Here is a 25,903-nt window from a genome sequence, read left to right on the forward strand (position 1 = left end):
GTCCAACCTAACCCAACCTAACCTAATGTGAGCTTTGGTTTAAAAATTAATTAAAAAGAAGATCTAGGTTACAAAAGTTGGCCAAAGGTGTGCCTTATTTTCAAGCTAGGCTTTTGTTCCACTTGCATTAGTCAATGTATTTTCTCATGGAGGTCCTGGATTTGAATCCACCAGCTGGTACATTTGAATTAGTAAGGGGTGAACCATGTTTTGCGCAATGTGAACTGAGATAGACTCCTGCCCCCCCATGACCCTTCCCATGATAAGAATGGAAATATATATCTATCATAATACTTTTTTTATTTCAACTTTTTGCAATTACAGTAAATAATCAGTTTCATTGCTAAATACACTGAGCCTCACAAGGTCCAAAATGTTCAGTAGCAATTCCAACCCATACACATCCAGGACAAATATGTGCTCAAAACACCTCTAGTTTTATCTAATGGCCCAAAACAGCTAAATGCTGGCATTGGAACCGACAGAGTCAGAATAGGAGACTGAAATCAGTTTACAAAATTAGTGTGTAGTGGAACGGTAGTGGGCTTTTAAATAATTAATATCTACCCATCCATCAGTGATAATTCTTGGAAGAGTAGCCTACAAGAGGTACAGTGTCTGCTGCATGGCTCCGTTATGACGTGGGAGAAATATAAAGCATGCTATAAGCAAAAAGAACCCATTGATGAAGTGGATCAAAGGGCATATGATTGTGGTTTAGATGCTAAAAAACACAAATAATATGATTATTACCATGGGCTTTATATTTTTGTCAGCAAAGCAGAAACAGACATACGTGTGATACGGATATGTTTATTGCATTGTCGTAAATGGCTCAGTGGCTAAAAAATGATGTTATTTATTGTCCCAATTCCAGGAAAGACAGTTGTACAGTAAACACAAAACATGGTGGTATACACACTGTAGATGTTGACAGTGGAGATGATAATGGGTGGAAGCAGTTAAACTGACACAATAATTGTATAGTAGTAGAGGAAGGTTAAGGAAGTCATAATGACAAAATGTTGTACTAAGAAAGACAAGTCAGTAAAAAGTGTTTAAATATGAGACACAGATGAGTATTATTAAGCTAGGCTGCCTGATAATGAAGAATATACACAAAATAATATTCTAGTAAGCATAACTGACATAATGTACCAGGTGCTGGTTCAGAGAGGGCAGAGGAACATAAATACATTACACCCTTTTCTTGCCATGATCACTCATCCTTTTCATACTTACTATTAAGAGATCCTTTCATAATGCACTTACTATGCAAATATTTTTTTCTTTTTAATTTAATTATCTCTTGTTTAGCTTTGTTTTGTTTTTGTGGTCTTGAGCTTTGAATAAAATAAAAACACCTTTTAAAAAAGGCTTACTTTTTTCTTTTGATCCATTGAGATGCACAATATCTAGACTATACTGTTATTATGTTTCTATGTTTTAACTGATTCTAATTGTTAAACTGACATTGTTTTTTTGTTCTCATGTGCCACATTTCTTTATAAAAATATTAAACCATTTAGTCAGATCCAGCAGATATATTTCAATTTTTCAGCCTTTTTAGTGCCTCTTTTTGTTACTACACTAAAAATGGAGGATAAAGGAGAAAGGAGGATAAAAGAGAACAGTTACAGGTAGGTCAATGCAAAATGTGATAATGGATCAAGAGAGAAATGAAGAAGTGGGATAGTTGTTGCTTGTTAGGACGTTTTGCATGTCCTGCGTTTATCCTCGCAGCTGATTCAGATATCCAGTGTATCCAATGTGAGATAAGCTTTTTTGTTGCCAACATACCAGCCAGTCATATGTTTGCCTGCTTTTTTCCAGGAGTGGCAATTGTGAGGAGTCATTAAGGAGGTGAAGTGCTGGATCCATCAGGAAATTTCTGCTTCAGATAAACTTTTGCATGCATTTTAGCACAAAATTCATTTTGAACTTTGGCAATTACATTCAAAGCACATTTAAAGGGGATATTTTAACAGCCCCTATGAGCAGGAACAATGATTACACCAAGGAAAACATCTTTCAGTGTTTATCTGGACACCCGACTGTTGTTTTGACAGACTTGAAAAATTGTGACCCTGTCCTTGAATAACTGATCCTCCTCCGCGACAGCAGGTGGCGTTAGTGTAGCGGTCGAGGCTCAAATGCGCCCAAAAAAACAACACAAGAAGAAGAATAGAGGACCGTCCGGTGGTATATGTGTTGCCTATTTTGCCTATGATCTGATGCGGAGCGCAAATTGAGCGTCATTGTCCACCACATGATTTTAATAAAATGAGAAGATAAGGACTTGAACGACTCCGGTTGTTCATTTTCTCCTCGATATGTCTGCGGCGATGCTGAGGTAAACACTGAGCTGCGGCTCTTCAGCTGCTTAGCAACTAGCTAGGTTAGCTAGCCACCAGCTAATAGCCAGATTTATACCCCTACGGTAATTATATTTAAATATGCCATTAACTCAAACCAATTGTTGTTAACAGAGCTAACATGGCCGGTAAGGTAATGTGAATTTGAAAAATACCTTTCAGAGCTCCTTGAAGCTAGCTACATTTTCGTAGTTTTGCGAACGTCACATTAATTATAATTGATCGTTATTGAGCTAAATGCAACCAATCCTACACCATATCATACTGTGGAGTCGCACATTCATTACTCACTCTCCTAGAGACGTATTTCAAATTAGGTTGGTACATTTTGTTAAAATGAATTCAGTCTTATTCAGCCTGCAATAAAATTCACCTTCGCGAAGGATGTAATGTTTCCCTTTTGGGCTATTCACAGGGGTGTTCCTACTATTTTGTTTACCCCATGTGTTTTAATTTGTGTAGACTAAATAAACTCTAATACAAAAGTATGACACTTTGCAGATTAGTAATTTAACTCCTTAAATTAATTTAAGTTAGGGTTATCTAATAAATTGGCAACTGAATGCAATACTTCAGTTGTTTTTTGAAGTGTGGCCACATAGACATTTAAGCTCAAATCCCAAATATCCTCCACCTGTTGACAATAAACAATGTTAAAAATAGTATTGTATTTTTAGTTATTTTTTCAAAAGTCCCATAACTTATGATACCAGAGTTGTAATGTTTTACTGTTATTCATAATAGTCAACTGGTAAAACGTGTACAAGGTTAATGGTAAACATATAACTTCCATTTTTCTCAAACCAGTGTCCTGTGGTAGCTTTCAGTGGTCTAGTCCATGTTACATACTCATATGATGATTAATAACTATTTGAACCCAAATATGTAGTAGGTTCGTGTTCACAATCAGTACCAGTCAAAAGTTTAGACACACTTTCCCATTCATTTGAATGAGAAAGTATGTCCAAACATTTGACTGGTTCTGTATTTCTAGATTTTCTGATCACACAGTTGCTCCTTTTAAACAATAGCTCAATACACAGCAGACTGGAATACTGAGAAAGGGCTGCATTTCTTGACAGCTTTTGGAGCCTTTGAAATGGGTCTTGTCCGGCTTCATTTGTCTCTCCTTCTGGAAAACTGAAACTGTAATGGACAGTAATAGTGTAAAATATCTCAGACGATAACAGTCGATTCTCCCAAATTAGCTTTGTATAAACAAAGCAAAGTGAAGACGTTTCAGCCACAAATTGATAGTAGGTAGCAATTTCTTACTAACATATTAACCATAATTATGCTTTTTTTCCCTCCTGCCTGTAGCACCACTAGCAGCAAGTTGAATGTATTGGTCAACAAACTACACGAGTACTTGGCTCATTCCACCGTTGAGGACAGCAATGGCACACCATCCTCAGCGGATGCCGATGGTACAGTTTCTGATTAATCTAATGAGGAGGGATTGAAAAATGCACATTGTGTGTACATGATTTATAGCATTTTAGTTCGATCTTTGAATTTTGGTTTATTGATCTTACGTTCACAGGTCTTACAAACAGGGGATTTTCTCCCAGAAATTCAACAGGCCATACTGTGACAGAGGTAAGTGAACATTTTTCGTGTTTTGTTTGTCATATTATTATGTTTTTTTGTTCACCACACTGAAGGGTTATTATGCATCTGTACCACCGCTAGCCTTTTTATATCAAAGAGGTCAACTTGACTGTGACCTCATGTTCTTAAAAAAACACTTTTCTGGACATTATTGAGCGCCACAAGTCAGGAACAGAGGGGGTGACTGTGACCATATCTCACATTTGGTCATTTAGTGAATCTTTGGTGCCCACCTTGAAACTGTGGTGATTATTTATTCTTCTGTGTTGACGGGTTGAAGATGTGTGTGAAACATCCATGTTTTAGAATTTGTAGCTTCTTTGCATTTTGCTTTCCCACGGTAGGTGTCACATCTTCTCCCTGGATGACAGGACTCTGGTCCTCTGGTAGTTCACTACAAGCTTATTGGTTATGCTGATATTAAGCTTGAGGCGATTATTGTCGCTCCACGTAATGAAGCTCTCTATCAGTCCTTTGTACTCCTGTAAGAATAATCTCTAAGCGAAGACCGCATGTTTCTCACTGGCATCATTCATGTCGATGTGGTTATAACTTCCATTTAGCCAAAAATACACTTAATACCGTTTTATTAAATTCCTTCAAAGTCTTCACTACAAATATTACATGAGTCTGGACAGACATGCATGCAAACTGCAACTTGACTGGTTGTTGGAGGCACACAACCACAAGGAGGTATTTCTAGTTAGCTCTGCTTCTTTTCATTCCTGACAAAAGTGGTACTTAGTCACAGCTCTTTAAAATAACGGTTAAAAGCAGAAGTACATCGAACAAAAGAGTTTTTGTCATAACTGACCCCAAACGATGGCGATGTGAATAACTCCCTTTGTTAATGTTTATTAATGAACTGATGACTAATAAGGAAACAACCTGAGAGTAACATGTTTCCAGTTGCCACAGTTTTGATACAGTAACGACAACTAAAAGTCTGTAAGAAGCCACGTGAAGCTCATGACACAAGGATAATGTTACTGCTTCAAATATAAGAAAAAGACATTCTAAACAGTCTATAACAATAATCTTCTTGTTGTAGTTTTCTTGTCTTTTCCAATAATGAAAAATCTGCAGCCTGGTAAGACTTTTACCAGCTGCAGCTGGTTTTCAGTTGGGACCATTTAACATTTCTTCTTCACCACTGTTCAGTAAAGAGCCAAGGTGGCTATGCTGGTGCAGTAGTTGCAGAGGACTATGTTTTTAGTCCTTTTGAAGTCAGTTTATGAACAGACAAAGCCTCAGTTCAAGTCCTTGCATATCCTATAAACCAGTGAAAAGTCAACTTCACAAAGCCTCCCTTATACCCAGATTTGTGCCACTTTTCAGGTAACAGTTTTATTCAAGGGAATGAGAAAAAAAACATGGTTAACACAGTAATTTAATTCATTATACATCATTTGAAAGAAATGCACTTAATGATTGTTTTCTTTCTCTGCTTATTTTAGAATTACTTGTAACTTGTTAGCTGGCATGCTTTATGGCAGTAATGCTGGAAGGAAGAGTAAATGTTATCTGCTACTTCTTAGCTGATTAGCTCTCTTCACAGCCATCTAAAAGCAGTATGTTGTTTTTCCATCTGCAATGTTTCATCCGAGTGACGTGCATTGTCAAAGCGTAATTACACACATTATAACCACTGTGGTCCACATTGATGAAAGCTCGCACAACAAGTACCAGGCTGTTGCAGAATAACCACACAAACGTCTGTGCCCAATCAGGCATTCGCTTCAATATCTCCCTCTTGCACATCACAAGCATTTGTAGATTTTTGTCATTCTCACACGGTCTCTGGCATTAATGAGTAGTGAACTCATGAACATTAGTCTAACTCTCTGGAGTGTAAAGTATCCATCACGTGAATCATTCATTGTTCTGGGAAAGTGGTATTCCTGTATTCTAACTTTTTATTCACATGATTCAGTCTCTAAGAGTAAAATAAATGAGTGATGTACCAGCCGTCCCTCTTTGGTTTCATCACTTAAAGTGCCACTGATGATCACCAGCAAGAACTAAACTAACAAACTGTCTTACTTTGCAGGCAGGAGTGGATACCAGATACTCCAGGAGGTGAGTTGGCATTTAATTTATACCCTGCAAGCATCAATAAAGCACCACAACACCACATCAGTATTTTCCTTTTAGTGTCAGTAATTGGAGGCCGGCCTTGATGTATTTAAACCCAACCATATAAAGTTTTGTTTTTGGAGTCTGGTGGGTCCTAGTAATGCATGAAACTAGAGAGTGATGCAATTACAGATTTCTAACAGTCAGATTTAAATAAGGAGCCAGTTGCTGAAGATAGTTTCAGTTAAAGGGTAGGGCTGAGCAATATTCCAAAAAGTTTATCATGGTAATTTTTCTGTCAATATATATCACGATATGAATGAAAGTAATACTTTTGAACTTCCGAGTTCCCTTAAACTTCAAATTCTGTTAAGATTTCCTTTTAAGTGCATTCAGAGTGTAAGCTGCAAACATAAAGTTAATTTTATGAAAGAAACTACCCAAAAAGGAACTTAAATCTTCTCAATTTCACCTCTTTGTTCTGCAACAGTCTTCAAGCATTACAGGACATTAAATGGTACTCTTACAGAAGCTTGGTTTCCAAAGTGCTGGCTGAGTCATACATTGCTTTTCTTTTAGCTTTCAGTCCACTGCTTTCATTAGCTTCTTCAATCATGACTTCTGCCAAAAAAAAAAGCAAACTCATCATGTTATGTGTGTGTATGTTGCTTTTCTTATCCTGTGGTTTAATGCTAAAAATCCCAGACAGTTTGTTGCTGGGGCTTTTCACTGAGGTGCAGCCATGTCCTGTGGAATCAACCAGTTATGATCAACGCGTTTTACTTATTAAAGCTGTAGTGTGTCTGTAGTGGCACAAAACTAGAAAAAGTTTGAAACAGAACTCAATAATGAGATTAAAGATTTTTTACGATGCCGTTAGCTTATACAGTGTTCATAATGCTTGTAACTGGTAGTAATAATCATAATTGGTAATTCCTTCCACCTTTGTCACTGTCAAAGCAAACTGCCAAACTGTTGGAAATGTTACTCTGTGATTTACATCTTTCCTCCTTCACTGATATTACAGAAAACCCTCTGTGGTTATAAAGCACTCTGGACTGGATGAATCTGGGGACTCAAATGGAAGTGAGGACGTGGAGTTACCAATCAATGCATATGGTCAACTTGATATTACTAGATTGCCAAAAGGTAGGTCTTAAAGTTTCTCATTGCTGCTTTAACTCAAAATAATTCATGGTTGCTCGGCTTCATAGAAGACAGACTGCAGTGCGTATCATTTCATTGTTGATTGGTGTCCATTGTTTTGTGTGTAATCTTGCAGAAGTATTTATGTTTTTCTGGAAGTTTCTGCCCAAGGTTAAGATCACTCTACCTTTTGCTTAATTCCTGTATGCTGATGCAATTCAGTCATTAAAATGTGTGTTTTGTCTTTTTACTATCTATTGGAAGTAAGAAGTCTTCAGCTCTGTCCCAAGACTTAGGCTGTAATTACATATTTAATAATGATGGACTAATTTAATTATGGTGGTATGCTTTGTTACACACAGGCACTGTGATGGTCCGGCCTGAACCTGTTGAAAACGGAAGAGATGACTTCAGGGGTCCAGAGTTTCGCAGCCGGAAATCCAGCGCACTACGTAAAGAGTTTTCAAGAAGACGTGGAGGTCAGTCACCACTGGTGGATGTTATGATTAAAATTTCACAACAATTTTTTGATTAAGGAGCCAATTCTTCAGTTAATGACATCAACATAAAAGAACGCAATATTGGTCACTTTGAGCAATTTAGCAACACAGGAAACAAAAAGTAGTCACAACCATCGATTGCTTGTGTCCAAAAGATGCACATAGTGATAGATCTACTCCAGCGGTCAAATTAGGCTAAAAGATTTGTTCAGTTTGCTTCCTCCAAGTCTTCGTTTTCCAACCAGTTCTCTCACTCATGGAAATCTTACCTGGGGAAAGTGGTGGAATTAAGGGTGTTTCTCACACCATTTCAAGCAATCCATCAATCCGTATTAATAAAAATGTTGTAGCTAATAACAGTGCTATGCTTCCACAGGAGTTGAACGCATGGGAATTGTCAGCTGCACTGCATGTGGCCGCCAAGTTAGCCAATTCCGGAAAGATTCCTTGTATCAACATCCTGTTTTGAAAGTGCTTATCTGCAAGGTAAGTCAGCTCTATGTACAGCTCCTTCAACGGTCAGAAACCTTACAACATACCTACATGCATGCTGTTACCAAAATGTAAAATCTTGATAACAGCATGCATTTTTTTACTTTATAGAAGGAATCTACATTAATGTTATGTGGGGCAGCTCAGCTTATACATGCTAATACAGCATGTATAAGATGGTGTAAATGAAAAAAGTCAATGGCTTGTAATAAACTTATAATATAGTGTATATACCATGTTAAGTCCGTCTGTCAACAACTAAACAGTTTTTGTTATGATCAAACTGGTTTTTGAAATTAATGATTTAAAAGAATCATTTAAAATATTTAATCAGGTTTTGCCAATAATCATTTACATAGCAACTAACATGTTTTTTTTTAACATCATGGAAATTGTTTGGTTGTTTCTAATATACTTTATATCCAGGCTGTCTGTAATTCCTCAATTTGATATTTTGTTTTGTCAGTCTTGCTACAAGTATTACTTAAGTGACGACATCAGTAAGGATCCCGATGGAATGGATGAGCAGTGCAGGTAGGATCTGCTGTAGTTAATATTTGAACTTAAATACAAATATTTTCTTTAACTGAGTGTGTACTGAGCATTTATTTACTCTTTCCTGATGCAGATGGTGTGCTGAAGGAGGAAACTTGATCTGTTGTGACTTCTGCAGTAACGCCTTCTGCAAGAAGTGTATTCTCCGAAATCTGGGAAGGAAGGAGCTGTCTGGCATCTTGGAAAGTAAATGGTATTGCTATGTCTGCAGCCCGGAGCCCCTTTTTGACCTAGTGATGGCCTGTGACAATGTCATTGAGACCACGGAGTGTATGTGGCATCAGCAGCGCCGGAGGAACCGAGTAGTGCCGGAAAAATCTGAACTTTATGGCATTTTGCCACACTTACCCCAAAACATTCCTATGGATAAATGGGATCACTCTGGTATGGATGGTAATGTGGTGTTCAATTATAACACACTACAGACTTCCAAGGATAGTACCAAAAAGGCCAAACATTTAGTGGAATCAACAAACGCCTTAAATCGAACATTTATCAGTTTCATTCATTCTGCGACAAGGAACAAACCAACGCCTGGCATTCGCAGTCTGTATCTGAAGTCTTTTTTGACAGTGGTGAAGGGCTTGCGGAAATCACTTTCAGCACTCGAGGATAGCCTGAAGGAAGAATTTACCGACTTGGATGTATTGAACTGTTGGGATAAGTTACTTAGTGACGAGTTTGATGCACAGCCTGTAACAGAAGCGGACACTGAGTTGGATACCGCTGATGAAAGATGCTTGAGAGAGTTGCAGAAGTTGGCAGCTGAACATTCGCAAGATGACGATTCTGACTCTAAGGTCTACACAGATGGGAGAGGTGCACTTGACTGCGACAGGGAGGGCGTGGACTCATCTTCACGGAAAGCCAGACTGAAGGCACAAAAGATTGGCCTGAAGTCTTCTGAAAGTGGGGTCAACATGACTAAGAAACTGGTGGTAAAGCTTACACCCGTGCTTGTGGAAAAGGAGTCATCCTCCAATTCTTCAAAGACCGAGACAGACATGCACATGGAAGATAAAAAGTTAGAGAGCAAAGACTTATCAGAAGATGAAGAGTCAGGCGTCGCATGTGCTAAAGCTGACAACAAGATGAGCAATGACAACTCAAATGCATCTCTGCCTCTAGAAGAGGAACAAGGTAACAGACGGTCTCCTCGCGTAAAGACCACACCTTTGCGTCGACCGAGTGATGTCAAGGCCAAAACTTCTCTTTCGACAGCAGACAGCGACAGTGACTCGGACCCTGAGGGAACCCCCAGCACAGTACCAGCCAAAAACACTGAAGAACAAAGTCTAAGCAGAGCAAGAGACGACTCTGACTCGGACGAAGTTCCTGCTGCCCTGCTTGAGCGAGCAGCTATGACGCACAGCTCTGATGAACCCCAGAGTGACGAGGACGCCGGCAAAGCATCGACAAAGGTGGCCAAGAAATGTCTCTTTTGGCTCACTAAGAACACGCCGATATCACCAGAGAAGATGCGCCGCAAACGAAAGATGCTGGACCGTTCCCCCGAGTCTGACTCAAGTGACAGAAGAACCAAGGCTCGGAGGGAAAGCGGGACAGATTCCTCTAGTGACGATCAAGACTCGCAGAAGAAAATTCAACACTTGAACACGCTGAGGTCAATGGGGAAGCCCCACCTCGTCAAAAGAGAGGAGGAAGGTGTGGTCAGAAAGCAGGGAAGGATACAGGCCAGGAAGACCAAGACTAAATCCCGTCGGGAAGCGACAGAATCGTCGTCCTCATCTAGCGAAGACGAACATGATGACGACTCCGGGAGTGACGGAGATGATCAGAAGATGAAGCCAATCACTGAAGACGTGGCCTTACTGGGGGCAGCAGGCTTCCAACAATCATCTGGTGAGTCTCAGACTAGATGTTTATGTATTTCACAACTTTCACTCATAACCCCCAGCTTCAGTCCAAACATTTATCAATATCAATCTAGTATTGTTATATTTAGTTGGATGAGATGATTTCTATTTATTCAGACAGAAAGTGAAATGAATTTGAGACGTTGCACGATTGACAAAATCACTTGACATGATTTGACACAAATTCAGTGCACAAATTGAGAAAAGATTCAGTCAGTTAAGTCAGAGGTTGAGATGAACAGAAACACACAACCAGCCCAATAGACTAGCAGAGATCTGTTGCTAGCTAACACAAAGCTAATGCACAGCTGTTTGTTTGTTTTTGGCTGTTTGGGGCGATTAAATACAAACTTTCCAGTAGTCAGATATGGGTGAAAATTCTTTTCACTTTTTGTCTGAACACACCTTTAAACCTGAGTTTAGATCATGTACATGTGAGCAACTTGCACAAGTCTGATGTGTAAAATTGAAACCACACACACATCAGAGCATGGTCAATTTTGGGAACATTATATAGATTTACTTTCATTTCCTGGAGACATAACTATCACCACTACTTGCCTAATCTTAACCACTGACCCAAAAATCAGATTTTTCCCAATTAGGGACAAAGCTTTTCTCCCCAATTAACTGGTGTTAAGTCTGAAATTTGTCCCCACAGGTAGCCTATGAGATACAAAACACACACACACACACACACACACACACACACACACACACACACACACACACACACACACACACACACACACACACACACACACACACACACACACACACACAGAAGATATGTTTTTTATTGAAGAGGTGTCTGTCAGATAGTTACATCTTTGAAATAAAATATATAAACACAAAGAGTTACCAATACAATGATTATCGATACTATAAAAGCTGGCATTTTTACCAAAAAAGAGAGTGCTCTGATGCTGGTAAGGGTATCGAGATTCACACAGGCAAGATTGACTCAGACTGCAGGATAACCTGTAAAATACTCATCAAAGACCAGTTGTCCCAGGTGAATTTGTTCTGCCTAATGAGTTGCACAGAGGACATGCTGTGACCTAACAGTGTCATGGGATAATAAATACAAGGTAGTTACTTTTGGCATGTCAGTAAAATGCAGCTTGCAGTGCATCTATTCTTTGAGAATACATGTTATTTATCTGCTGAACACATTCTGAAATAATTAATGTTTCAAATGTTTTGTTGCAGGAGATGAGGAGCAATCTGGACCCTTGTGGGCAGCAGAAGAAGATGATGACCCAGAAAATAGGTATGGTTCTAAAAGCCCGGATGTAGAGTTTCTAAAACACCATAAGTGTGGAAGAAAGGCTGCAACTTCGAACCCCAACCTCTGTGCAAAATCTAGAAACACCCACGTCATCAAGACTCAGTTGCAATCTATTCAAACCCGACCAAAACGTAGCTGCAGTAGAGCCCCAGCAATCAAATACACATTTTAGAGTTACACCATGAAGCACTGGGTCCATATGGTGATGCAGTGATACTGAACTGTGCTTTTAACAGACTTGTGAATGATGAGCAGCTTTTCTGTTTTTATTTAGTGTGCAACCATTATACATGTAAATGCCAGAGATACATTTTTATAAAAAAATGTTATTGTTTCTTATGCCATACTAGTAGTCTCTCCCTGGCATACAAAGCTATTCCAAAAGGGAAAACTCTGTACTTGACCATCTGAAAAGAGAGCATGAATGGAAGTGATTTTTGCCTTACAAAATGTTAAATATATTATAGGTTTTAATATTTTAATATATGAAGAAAGTCCACTCTACGGTTCTGTGTTGTTACAGAATGCACAACCTGTTGTACTCTATTGAGTAACACCTACAGTTGAAGCAAATGTAAAATTATCATTTACAGGTGAAGTAAAAAGTTTAGTCCTTTCCTGCCACATTATCTGCACACGTTTACATTTAAAAAACAATACATTTGTAAAGTTATTTGTTTTCTACTCTAAGTATTACTGACTGAGCAACATATTGTGTTTACATATAAAAGGCAATGATTGCCAAGATCAAAGCATTGTTTAAAACTTAAATGCTTCACCTTCAAAACCATCCTTGTGATTTTCTGCCGTATATGTAACCCTTAATGGGTCACAGTTATGTTGTCACAATTGCATTTTTCCATAAATATGACAAGTTTGCAAAAAAGTTCCTTTTCTTTCCTGTTAAATTAGTGATGGCATCATGAACATCTGTAAATCTCAGGCTTTTGTTATGAGGCTAGTTTCACAGAACTATGAACATAAAACGGAAGATTGTTTTCAATCGGTGACATTTTCTGCAAATCATGGAAGACAAATTAAAGAGTCAATAGATGCAATTTGTGGTGCATGTCATTTGACAGTCCTTATTTGATTGTTTGATTAAATGGTGCTTAGTTTTTTGTTACAAATTAAGGCATCAACATTAAAGGCTCTGGTATTTGCACTTGCCACCATGATGAATAATAAATTTGATTGACTTTATACTTAATAACCTGGTATTTAGTCTGTCTTCTTTAAAAAATAGTTGACACACAAACTACTTTTTAAAAAGCTTGTTATTGCATCTCTAAAATTTTAAATTTAAATTAATTTTTGCCTGCAATCAATGTGTGTGTGTGTATATCTATGTATACATGTGTGTGTGTGTGTGTGTATATATATATATATATTTATATTAAATGTGTGTGTGTATATATATATGTGTATACGTCTGTATGTGTATACATATATATGTGTGTGTGTGTGTGTGTGTGTGTGTGTGTGTGTGTGCTACAGCTGACACTCACTTTATGCCTTGAGTGCTTATTAGTGCTAGTGAATGAAGTCAGAACCTCTGAGTCATTCAGTGCAATAACTGCTTCTTAAACTGTGTCAAGAGTCTCAAGCAAAAGTTGAAAACAAAAGACCCAGGTGCTGTTTTTCCCAGAATATTCTCAATGATAAGAGGATGTTGGTCTCATTGTAAGTCTTGATGGGTGGAGCTATTCAGCTTTCCTGTCGGTACATGATACTAATTGATATCTATTATATTGATACTGCTTTTCTCTTTATACATCTGTGCATCATTGGACTCAGGTCTTGTCTGTATCTTGTAGTGTTAAATTCCATGTGGTCAAAGTGCTGCTGAAGTGAGTGAATTTCAGAGTATCATTTTCTCTAACGAAATTTGGCTCACTCAAATTACAAAGACATAATTTCCACTAGCTGTGTCTGTAGTAATATCTATCCATGCCCACAGTCTCTGTTTTATCTGCTGAGGTTTTGAGATATCCAGTTGACACCACCCCAGTATAACGGAGGTGAATGACATTTCGTTATTTCTGTTTAAGGCCAAGCTCTGAGGAACAGCACACCCACTGCTAAGAACAGACTTCATGTGACGTACTCTGACCCAGAAAAGCTTTTCCCCATACACGGCCATAACAAAATATGCAGCTGTATAACAGTTTCAGAAACTACAGTTTAAACCATCAGTGCCAAAAAAAGGCTTGAAAAGCTGCATTAGCATATTGTTTTCTTGCTCTGTGTGTGTGTGTCTGTGTGTGTCTGTGTGTGTGTGTGTAGTTAGCCAGCTCAGTCAGGGAAAGCCTGGGTGTGGGTGCTGCAGTGCACAGTATGTGGCCATTGAGCATAATACATTCATACTGAAAAAGCACAGAAGAATGTCATTTGAAAAACTCGTCTTTCCACAGACGATGTCCTGGTTAATCAAAATAATTAACAGACCAGTGTTTGTATATTTTACCCCACTTTCTATGCACAGAGTTACCGCTGACCATTTTCTAAAGCATACTCTAGCTTCTATTTAAACTTGCAGACTTGAACGCGGCTTGGCAGATGAACAAGGGGTCCGTTTTTTCCTCAAATAATCAATATAAAAACAATTTGTGTTAAAACGTTTCAGGTCAGTGCTTTTAAAAGTTGGTTAGAACTTTGTATAACTGAGAATTGAGAGTGGGCTGTGAAACAACAACAATACAAGAAGCGACCAAATTAACTTGATGCTTTTAATGTAATCCATGTTTGTTTCTCATGTTTTTTCCAGGTTGGATCACAGCAGTGATTGCAGTGCTGTTAGGAAACAAACTTTTAAATCTGGGATATTGTAGCCGACACCAATTGTTTTTTTTGTTTTTTGAAAGTCTCTTTGGCCCAACTTTAGACCACAAACTTTAGAAAAATGGTCAGTGGAAATGTAAAGTTTACGTTGTTAATAGTTAGTGGACTAAAGCATGAAAAATACTTTGACTGTTGTTCCTTTGGCCAGTGGTGATCGGACGCTGTGTAGATTTTAAGCGTGTGTGGCAGTATGATACGTTTTTTTCAGTGTTTTTCTGCTTTTTCTGTGTCGCCCTCCTTCCTAGTTGAAACATGTCAAATGAAACCTGAGGCTCTGGTCTGTTGCTGCTGCTGTCTGCCACTGCCTGCAGAGACTTTAATACCTATCTGACAAACTCTCGTTGGACATGGAATTTAATGGCAGTGAAAATGACAGCTGTGTCCAGTGACCCGCGACACACTTCTGTGCACGCATTGCACATTTTTTGAAGAGAACTCATCTTATCTTGGATAATTATTGGCCAGCCTGTGTTGAAAAAATCGTGTTGAACACAGTTAATGTAGAAAGGGCAACTTATTGTATGTATTGAGTGGTCAAAACACTATATGGTATTAAAAACCACAAACTTTTAAACATTTTAAAACATGTTTATCATGAACTTTGTCAGATTATGTACATAATGACCTGCAGATATTCTCCTCACTTCTGAAACCTAGTTTCGCCCCAAACCGCCGAAGTATTAACAGCTTAAATAACTTTTTCATTCTATCTAAACAAGCATGTACAGACTTTGACATTTGCTGTTTGTGTCCTAAACGTTTCTCTTCTCTATAAGACAATATGAATTGGCTGATAGTAGCAGCAGGAGTCTGAGTCAGCTCTGGGTTTGTGGAGAGTTATTCTTTGCGTATCATGTAGATGGAAGGTTATTTTAAAAAGCAGCATCAATGAAAAGTGTAATAATACCTGCAAACTGACTCCACACCACAAAAGACTGAACCTACTAAGATCTGAGTAGGATTAACACGTTTTCCTGTCAAAAAGTTGTTCATTTTAACACAAATGAAAAAAGTAGGAACACCTGCACACTGACTCCAAGCCATCGGATTAGAGTAACATTTCAACCTACTCGATCAAGGACAGTGTTTCGATCCTCACATCAAATTCCCAGCGCTCTTTAACTTCTATCTGTCATGGTTTAACAGTCCTGGATGAACTAGAGATTAATTGTCGTTAATCTCTCAATCAATCTTAAGTACTCAAGCAAGCAAAAAAAAAAACTTTGTCGGAAAAAGAAAAAATAATTACACACAAAGTGGAAAACATGAATATCTCTTTCTGTTTTTACTGAAATCTGTGAAGAATATTTGTTGTTTTTGTAATAAATTTTTACTCTTTCGAACATCTGTCTCTTTTGATCTTTTTATATTATTTGAAATGTATGTCTTCCAGTGTTTGTGGCAGTACACCTAAATGATCTGATTTGACTAAAAGAGCGTTATATCATCTTATCTGGAGTTTGGTATTGACACATTGGGCGGATTGACCAGAAGCGACTCACTAAAGATATTTAATCATAACTATAGTTAATTTATTTTTAAGGCTAACAGTCAAATTGTGATTACACTTTAATGTGATTTTGGCTTAAAATATGTGACTATCAGACCGATGTTACTTATCACAAAATGAACTTCAGGCACCTTTTCCCTCTCTTCTATTTTTGAAAGAATCGCTAAGAAAATACTTTTGGCCCAAATCAAAGCCAACTACTCCTCGGATGATGATATCTCATCGGATGATGACATGCAGGAGGAAGAATCTGAGTCGGAGGGTGCTGAGGTTAAACAAGGCAATGAGGAGAATGGGACAGATGAAAATGGTAAGCAATTATTTTAAAGTAGCACATTTTTAGCCTTTTAATTCATCTTTACATAAGTACAAGTATAAGCATCCTAATTAATTAATGAATTTTATATTTTTATTTACAATAAAAGTTACGGGTTGGAGAATTATTCTGCATGTATCTTGCCAGACAGCTTCCATGTCACTGGGTAATACATAGTAGTTATAAATTCTGCTACAGGTGAAGGCTTGGCTTCAGCGTCCTCTCAATCTGGGTCAGATGGGCCCAAATCCAGGCACCACCTGCTCCGCCACAAACTCACCCTAGATGAGGGAACATCAAGTGACAAGGCGGCAGCAGAGGGTGAAGTAGAAAAGAAGGAGGGCAAGAAAAAGGCCAGCTGCATAGACCTGAGCAGTAAGGATACTTCTGACATGACAAACTGATCAGTATGAACAGGGGATACGCACCTTTCTCTAATGTCTGATTTTGATTCCTGTCCAGCTGATAGTGAAAGTGATGGTGACAATTATGAGCTGGAGCTGGAGGAGATGGAAATGAGCGAAGAGCTGAGTCAGTCAGAGGATGAGGCCGGAGAAAAAAAGCCAAACAGGTAGACACATTTTAAGCTGCCATCTGATAAACACAAAGTTAAGAAAACAATCTGTGCTTTACTCTGATTTTACACCATTTTTTGTTGTACTCATAAAATAAATATGAATCTACACAGAGTTTACTGGATAAATGTAGTCATTGCTAAAGTACAACTATTAGTACCACAATAGTAACTGAATATCACCGTATTCATTATAATGCCAACATTCATACTTTTATTTGATTTTTTAGAAATATACATACTCAAAATTGAGTTTCATAATTTTACTTGTATTCATGTTCATGATATTAGTATATATGCATTCTGGGAGGCCAAGAGACTTTAATTAACAAAAATAGACTTGCATTGGAGCACACCTTTACACTAAATAATTAACTTCATGATAAATTCATACTGCAGTTAGAAAGTATGTTGCAAAAACAGATGATCTGTCTGATGCAAAGGCCTGTCTCTTGTTTTTTATTTCCTACATAAAACCTCATTAACAGCTGTTATATACAATGAATGTTAAACTTATGATATGTGGAAGTGAAAGTATAAATGAATACTGCAGTATCAGTACTTCAGTTTTCATGCTTAAGTGTGTATATGTACTTATTTATGATTATTAATAATATTTGAATCCCGATACTCTTCTATTTTCACTTCCAGATTATCCACTAAAGTGAAATCGCCCCGCAGTAACGACAAAAAGGAACAAATGCTTTGCATTTTGCTGTCTGACTCCAGCACTGAAAAGGTAACGGTTGATGTTTTGACTGACTTTTTTATCATTTGCTTATCTTTCTGCTCATCTCTGGAGAGGAAAAGTACTGCATTGTCTAGTGGTCACATTGCTTTCTGTATTTTTACATATTTGAGCAGAGCGATCAGGAGGATACAGATGAGGGGACTGTCGACAGTAAAGGCACCCCCAAAGGACGCAAGAAGATCCGCAAAATCCTCGAAAATGAGAATCTGCGGGCAGAGACCCAGGAAGCGCTGAGAGAGGAGGAGGAGAGGTGCAAACGGTTGGCAGATAGGGAGCAACAGATGGCGGACACGAGAGAGGTACTGCACACACAGCTAATCAAATGGGTTGTGAACCTTTACTGCCTTGATGATGTTTAGTTAAACACACCGAATGTGAAGCAAGTAATTACAACAAGCTCATTACTAGAAAGTTTTAGTGGAAAGCATCATTATTTGGGCGTGTTTCTAAGTGGAGGAGCATGCAGAAAAAAACTGACTGTCCCGCATTGTTTTCCAGATTATTGTTATAGAGGATGAGCTGTCTCAAGTGCCGTGTCCAATCACCACAAAGCTGGTCCTGGATCAGGATGAGGAGACTAAGAAGCCTCTTGTTCAGGTGCACAGGAACCTGGTGACAAGACTGAAACCTCACCAGGTGGATGGTTAGTATGCGCTCTCTTTTTTTACTTACATTGAGCCGGACGTTGCTCAATACATTTAGGATTGTGCTTCGTCGAACACGTGTATCTGAGAAAAAGTGTGAAATTATGAACTGTATTTTTTACCAATTAATCCACAAAATATGAAGTTTTTAGCCTGGTTTCAATGAGACTCAAGTACTGGTCAGTTGAACAGAAACTAATGAAGACTTTTTTTTACAAATCTCACATCTTAGCTGTGTGTTTTCATAGTTGAGGGCTATTTTTTGTGTTTAGACAGAACTTACCGTTTTCTTTTTCTTCATTTTCCATTAGGAGTTCAGTTTATTTGGGACAGTTGCTGTGAGTCTGTGAAGAAGGCCAACTCTTCTCCTGGATCAGGCTGTATACTGGCACACTGCATGGGTCTGGGAAAGACTCTTCAGGTGTGCAGACACATATTTATGCTTCCAGTATCCTGGTTTGCTTACATTTATTCTAGAAAAGAAATGCTAAAAACATTTCAAGACATTTACCAAACATTTTGTCCAGAAATGATGAAAATATACGTCGGTTTAGTTTCCTGTTGTTTGACTGTTTTCGTTGTTTTCTTGGTTTTGAGCAGTCCTTTAGTGCCTATCTTCTATTGTTTTTGTATTCATATTTGTGTTATTTTATAGGTGGTAGCGTTCCTTCACACAGTGTTGCTGTCAAAGAACCTGAACTTCAGAACGGCACTGATCATGTGTCCTCTTAACACTGTCCTCAACTGGGTCAGCGAGTTCAAGAAATGGCAAGGCAACATGGGAGAGGATATAGTCAAAGTATGCAAAGCAATTAAGATGTGTTAACTCATGAACTGGCAATTCTTGCTTCCGATATGTCTCATTTTTTACTACATGTGTACAAACATACATGTCCATACGTGATTATTGTGTTGTGTAAACACACTAAATATGTTGCAGGTTACAGAACTGGTCACAAAAAAGACTCTCCCAGACCGGATCGGTGCTCTGAAGAGGTGGCAGAGTGCTGGAGGTGTTATGATAATGGGATACGAAATGTACCGCAACATGTCACTTAGCCAGAAAATGGGGGATGAGAAGTGGAAGAAAGAGCTTAAAAGCTTACTGGTGGATCCAGGTACTGTAACTGTACAGTAATGTTCACAATAGAAAAAAATCAGTTTTATGTGTCATTGCTTTCCTCATTGAAACTGATGTGAGCTGTAGTTGTGATTTTTCTTATTTTCAGGTCCAGACTTTGTGGTTTGTGATGAGGGGCACATCCTGCGCAACGAAGCATCCAATATCTCCAAAGCCTCAAATGCCATCAAGACCAGACGAAGAGTCGTGCTAACTGGCACGCCGCTGCAAAACAACCTGGTCGAGTGTAAGTCTGAGACACAAACCAGAGTATCTATAGATTCTTTTGAGCTTTCCTCACTATCCCAGTTCATGTATGTTAATTAGATTTGTGGATGGAGTTTGACGGTATGTTTGTATAGGTTTATCTGTTTAAACATACAGTTAATATAGGATCAACAGGACTACTTGAAGGCATCAGTCAGTATTATTAAATATTTCAAAACCAGAAACACAAGTCATGAACAACCCAACAGTGCTGTACTATAATAAAATGAAATAATTAAGTGCTGGCCTGATGTTGTAACAGATGTTTCAGTTTGTAATGAAACTCCTCATATTAATATAATGTGTTTTGTTGCTGCAGACCACTGCATGGTCAATTTCATCAAGAAGAATCTTCTGGGCTCGCTGGGCGAATTCAGAAACCGATTTATCAACCCGATACAGAACGGCCAGTGTGCCGACTCCACACCAAAAGACGTGCGAATCATGAAGAAGCGTGCACATGTCCTTCATGCCATGCTGGCCAGATGTGTGCAGGTAAAAAAAGAGAAGACAAACTCATGCCAGTTGCAGCCTGTCTGTTTATGTTCATGTACAGTTTGGTATTTTTAGCTCTAAAATTTTGATTTGTGTTTTCCCAGAGGAGAGATTACTCAGAGCTAACCCAGTTTCTACCTCCCAAACTTGAGTATGTGGTGGCGGTGAGGGTTTCCCCGCTTCAGTATAAGCTGTACCGCTACTACCTTGAGCACGTCACTGGTAAGACGTCTTTCTTTATGTTTATCCTGTAAGCTGGGTAGATATACAGTAATTATAGAAGAAAATACATGTTAGAGATAAAATATTGGTGTTGTTTTTTGAAGTTCTGTGAAGTTCTATCATGTCTTCTGTGACATGATAGATTGTTTACGTAAATATGCTGATTAATTTGTCAAGACGGTAATAAGGTTTTAATATTTTCTTCTAAAGCTCCAAGTTTAGTCTTAAGCTGATATGTTCCAGTGTTACATTATTGTATTTATTGTTTTATTGTTGTTGTTTTTTCTCCCATTTTGAAGTTTATTCATAGAAAATGATTGTCTCAATCATAACTTAACACATTTTTAAGCCTGGCATATTAATTAAGCCTGACTATTAATTAATGAAAGGCTGAGATATGATCATCATCAGCCAGTGGAAAATAAAAAGTAAACGTTTTCTAATGTTTTCTTTATGGAGAGTTTATCAAAAATTAGTTTTTCACAAAATGTTAGACCACGTTAAGTAGATGTTTGTTCTTCCAGGTGTTGGTTTCATGGCTAACACACCGAGGATGAGGACGGGAGCAAACTTGTTCAAGGACTTTCAGGTTCTCAGCAGGATTTGGACTCATCCCTGGTGCCTTCAGCTCAGCTACATCAGCAAAAACAAAAAAGTAAAATGCAAAAAAAAAAACATCTCCTGAATTCATGTTGATTCCTCATTAGTGTGACATAATGTCAAGTGTTGTGAAATGTGAATTAACTGGGTTTTATACTACAGGGACCCTTTGAAAAGAAGAATCAAGTTACAGTTGCAGCTCTGTTCAGAAATAAGGAGCCCGCTGTGACTGAGACGTAAGGCCGACTACATCCATAATCATACACAATCATAACAAATCAGTCACTTCATTTGTGTTTTGTGGTATTAGTGTTTTATGAATATAGTCAGACTTTGAGACCTTTTCTGCTCCACTTAGACTGCAGCCTTCCAAATCTTATTTTATTCTTCTTTTTTTTGCCTCATGTAGCAGACTGAGCGAGAACAAAGACAAAGGAGAGAACGCTGACAGCACTACAGCACTTTCTGCTGACGTGGTCAAAGACGCTCCAGCAGTAGGAGGTACTGAGCCTCTGTGTGTCAGTCTTTACTCCCACGCTGACGCCTGCTAACTGTGAGCTAATGTAGTTTGCCCTGTGTTTTATTCTGTGTAGGGGAGAGAGCAACCAGAGAGATTCCAGGTGAGGGCTGGTTCAAGAATCTGCTGTCTGAAAGTGACGCCAAAATCCTGGAGCACTCTGGGAAGATGGTGCTCTTATTTGAGATCCTGAGAATGGCCGAAGACCTGAAGGACAAAGTGTATGTGTCAGTTCTCAGCTGAAGCCAGTTTGAACTGTTAAAAATTGTGAGAGATCTACTGAGATGCTGACTGGACCTCACGTCTAACTAAATCAATTTTTGCATTCGTAGGCTCGTGTTCAGTCAGTCCTTGATCTCGTTAAACCTAATTGAGGATTTCCTCAAGGCTTCTCACCATGCAAGAGATTCATCATCATTCAAAGGTATTTTTCTGTTTATTGCAATTAAAAATGTGTCTTTCTTCCTTGACGATACTGTATTTTTGATTTTTGTGCTTCCTTGTTCCAACAGCGGGCAGCTGGATTAAAAACATTGATTACTACCGTCTTGATGGTTCCACCAGTGCTATATTAAGGAAGAAATGGGCAGATCAGTTCAATAATCCTGCCAATGTCCGGTATTGATTATCTCACTTTTAAATATCTCTATATTGATAATTTTAGAGTAAGATTAGAGAAGAAAGTTTCTCCTCTGATCGTATTTTATCGATTTCTGTCCTTAGCGGCAGATTGTTTCTCATCTCAACAAGAGCGGGCTCGCTCGGCATCAACCTGGTCCATGCCAACAGGGTGATCATCTTCGACGCCTCATGGAATCCCTCATATGACATACAGAGCATATACAGGGTCTACCGTTTCGGTCAGCTCAAACAAGTGTTTGTGTATCGCTTCCTGGCTCAGGTAAGTTCAGCTGGTCTTCATTCAGTATCACCTAAAATATGATCAGCTAACAGTATCAGTGCAACAACGTGAAAAGCATTACGTCATGTACAATGGCACACACGTTATGGCCCTCCAATGTGATGAGTACTCACAGTTTCAGTGAATAGACTTAGATTTTGTTATATGTAAATACATTTTGCCATGAACACAGCTTCTATCTGTTGTCCTAAAATAAGTAACTGAAAGAAATTTGTGTTGCATTGTGTGTTTTAAGGACAAAAATCTAAGACTACTATGTAACAGTGGTGTTAGGGGTCAGTGGCTCCCAAGATACAGTTTCAGTTATTAATTTATTGATAGGTGGAAAAGGAAGACACTCTTGTTTTGCTACACAAATTAATTTTTTATCTTTAGAAATACTGGATAGTTTGAGGTTTTTATAATCAGTAAATATTCTGATGAAACTATCTGAGATGTTTAGAGTGAAAATCACTGTTTGGTGGAGACATGCAACCTGTGACGAGAAGTCATAAATGCTTCGTTTCAAGGGGTCACATACTGGAAGTTCTGCATATGTTATATATTCTTATATTACGATTATAATGATTTTTTTTTTAAAGTGAAGGTTTAACAATGATGGGTGACTAGTAAAAGCCTTTTAATGAATCCTGTCTTATAATGTTCCTGAATACTTAAATTCACAAACCTTTTATCTTTTACAGGAAAAATAAAATCATTTTTTGGGTTGAAATTGACTGAATGTACTGCTGTTGTTTTCATCTCCAGGGAACCATGGAGGAGAAGATCTATGATCGTCAGGTGACTAAGCAGTCTTTGTCGAACCGAGTGGTGGATCAGCAACAGATCGAGAGGCACTTCACCCTTTCTGAACTGACTGAACTTTACATATTTGAGCCAGACCTGCTGGATGACCCAAACTCAAAGAAAAGCAAGAGAACCACCTCTGTTTTACCAAAGGTGATAACAGGGTTGTTTTTTTTCATTGGTGCCACAAACATATGACACACAGCAGTCTGACAAAGGCTTATACTGTTTAATTTTCACGTAGGATGCAACGTTTTGTGTCATCCTTCTTTTTAGGATAGTGTCCTGGTGACGCTGTTACAAACCTGTAAAGACCACATAGTGAGCTGCCATGAGCATGAATCTCTGCTGGACCATAAAGAAGAGGAGGAGCTCAGTGAGGCAGAACGCAAAGCTGCCTGGGCAGAGTACGAGGCCGAGGTAAAGAGCTGAACACTGATCGTGAGCAGCAGTATCTAGGCCTCACTAGTGAAACCTCATGCCCCAGATTTTCTACATGGTGTTTTATATTATAATTCCCATGTGCTTACTGTATGTGAATGCGTTCTTTGTGTTTTCTCTCTCAGTCAAACACAGCCAGCGCCTCGGTTAGCTCGAGCCAGAACGCCTTGATAGGAAAGACTAATGAACAGCTACTGGTAAAAATAAATACGATTTTCTGATATTGTGCTTCTGGTGCTGTTTATGTTTAACGATAACGATAAATGTTTTTGCAGAAACTGCTCAACAAGACTAGAACAGACGTATCAGGGGCCTTTTTGGCGCTGCAGAAGATCACGTCTCACACTATCGAACAATACATGCAGCTGCTGGTGAGTGACCTGAAGCTCTTGTGATAATTTGGTAAATGAATTAATTGAACGTATTTAAAATGAAGGTACACTTTTACAAGTGAAATGATCATGTTTAAATTTTCTAACACTGACTGGGTGAGAAGAGCAGTAACGTTTGCACTGGTATTTCTTATACATATTTAATAGTCAATTTTGTAGAAAGTTTGAAGTAGCTCTAGCAGTCAAATCACTGCCTGTCTGCACAGCATCAGCATCCGCCTGTGAGACTCTTAAAGCAGGATTATAGATATCAAGTTGGTCAAATGTATCACGTGTCACACATTACAGAATGAAGTGGACCGATTAATAATTATAGTTCATAATTTCCTGTATATGTGTGTCATCATTCATTTCTTCATGTTACAGCGGCAGCAGTATCCTGACCTGCCCCATCCAGAGGTCAGGCAGAAGGCCGAGCTTTGGAAACAAAGTGACGAGAAGGAGCAGGAACGCAGACGGGCCTTTTATCAAGACGTCCTCGCCAAACAACAATCGGTTAGTTAGTCCTAACATTTGATCTGGTGTTACACATTTGTGTGTGTGTACTCTACGTAGTCATTCTCATGTTATATTCCAATATTCCTCGACAGCTCACACTCCATATCCAGGCCATGCTGAACAGTCGAAGGACTCAACTGATGCAGACGACAGCGAACACTGTGAACCAGCAAGGGCAGACTTGAGGAAGAATGTGATGCCTTTGTTCTTCATCTCGTAACTTTCCTCAATCACTGTTCTACCAGACAGGCGTATGTTTTATAACACAAGAATGCACTGAGTACCAAAAGCAACATAACAGCTGTATGTTATATTACTTTTAGATTTTAAGTGGTGACGTTTGTAGTACGATACTCAGATGCACCATCAGTTTAGTTTAGTTACACTAAGTACTTTAACTTTAATGATTTTCAGTTGTACGAATGTGTCAGTTTGCAAAAAAAGGAATCATTCACTAGCTGCTTTATACTATTTCAATACGTTATTTAGTACCAAATCATCAATTTCATGGATTCTACTCTAGGAAATTACTGAATGTGCCTTTCTATTGATATGTTTTGCTACCAGTTAAGATTACGTATATTAAATACAATTTTTGTAGTTTTTTTTGTATCAATGTTTTTGTTTGTTTTTTTTACAATCAACAAGATTCAGTAGCTGAAAATGTACTAATGCGTTGTACTAGCTGGTAGTTTTATATCTCTTAAAAAAAACCTTTGCTGAATTCACAGGTCTCTGATATTTGATCTTGTGCATTTTTTTGTGCACCTTGCCATACAATTTCTGTCTGTTCCGTGCAGAGTTACCTTTCCTCATGACATAAACCAACATAAGGCGTTCATGTCTCCCTCGTGAGTATCAGTAGAAACAGAGCGCAGCTGTTCAGACGCTGAGGTGTTCCCCTGAGAGAACGGCTCCACGCTCTGAAGTTTGTTAATTAATGAAACCAAGCCAGCTGCAGTGGTGGAAAGCCTTCAAGGTTTCCCTCAGGCTCCACATCAACTCACTGTTACTGCAAAGGAAATCAGTGTCTACACAAAACTGGATCATATAAAATAAAACTGTCAAAAAAAAAAGTCTTTAC

The 25,903-nt window shown here is 38.5% G+C and overlaps 1 protein-coding gene across 1 annotated transcript; it reads left to right on the plus strand.

Moving 5' to 3' along the window:
* The first annotated feature begins 2,202 nt into the window (after positions 1–2,202).
* On the plus strand, positions 2,203–25,482 carry LOC133993669 (transcriptional regulator ATRX-like). The gene is made up of 35 exons (XM_062432671.1): positions 2,203–2,353; positions 3,696–3,802; positions 3,919–3,974; positions 6,037–6,065; positions 7,090–7,211; positions 7,571–7,687; positions 8,085–8,194; positions 8,667–8,734; positions 8,829–10,618; positions 11,845–11,905; positions 16,433–16,584; positions 16,789–16,965; positions 17,053–17,161; positions 17,816–17,903; positions 18,029–18,214; positions 18,414–18,558; positions 18,871–18,980; positions 19,215–19,358; positions 19,500–19,677; positions 19,789–19,926; positions 20,266–20,441; positions 20,546–20,663; positions 21,188–21,318; positions 21,426–21,499; positions 21,673–21,764; positions 21,857–22,001; positions 22,113–22,204; positions 22,293–22,398; positions 22,504–22,681; positions 23,450–23,641; positions 23,765–23,908; positions 24,055–24,126; positions 24,205–24,300; positions 24,688–24,816; positions 24,912–25,482. Exons 1-35 carry the CDS (start codon positions 2,334–2,336, stop codon positions 25,002–25,004), a joined length of 5,745 nt encoding a protein of 1,914 aa, XP_062288655.1. The 5' UTR covers positions 2,203–2,333; the 3' UTR covers positions 25,005–25,482.
* Positions 25,483–25,903: the final 421 nt, after the last annotated feature.

Source organism: Scomber scombrus, chromosome 14, assembly GCF_963691925.1.
Source record: "Scomber scombrus chromosome 14, fScoSco1.1, whole genome shotgun sequence".
Taxonomy (NCBI): Eukaryota; Metazoa; Chordata; class Actinopteri; order Scombriformes; family Scombridae; genus Scomber; species Scomber scombrus.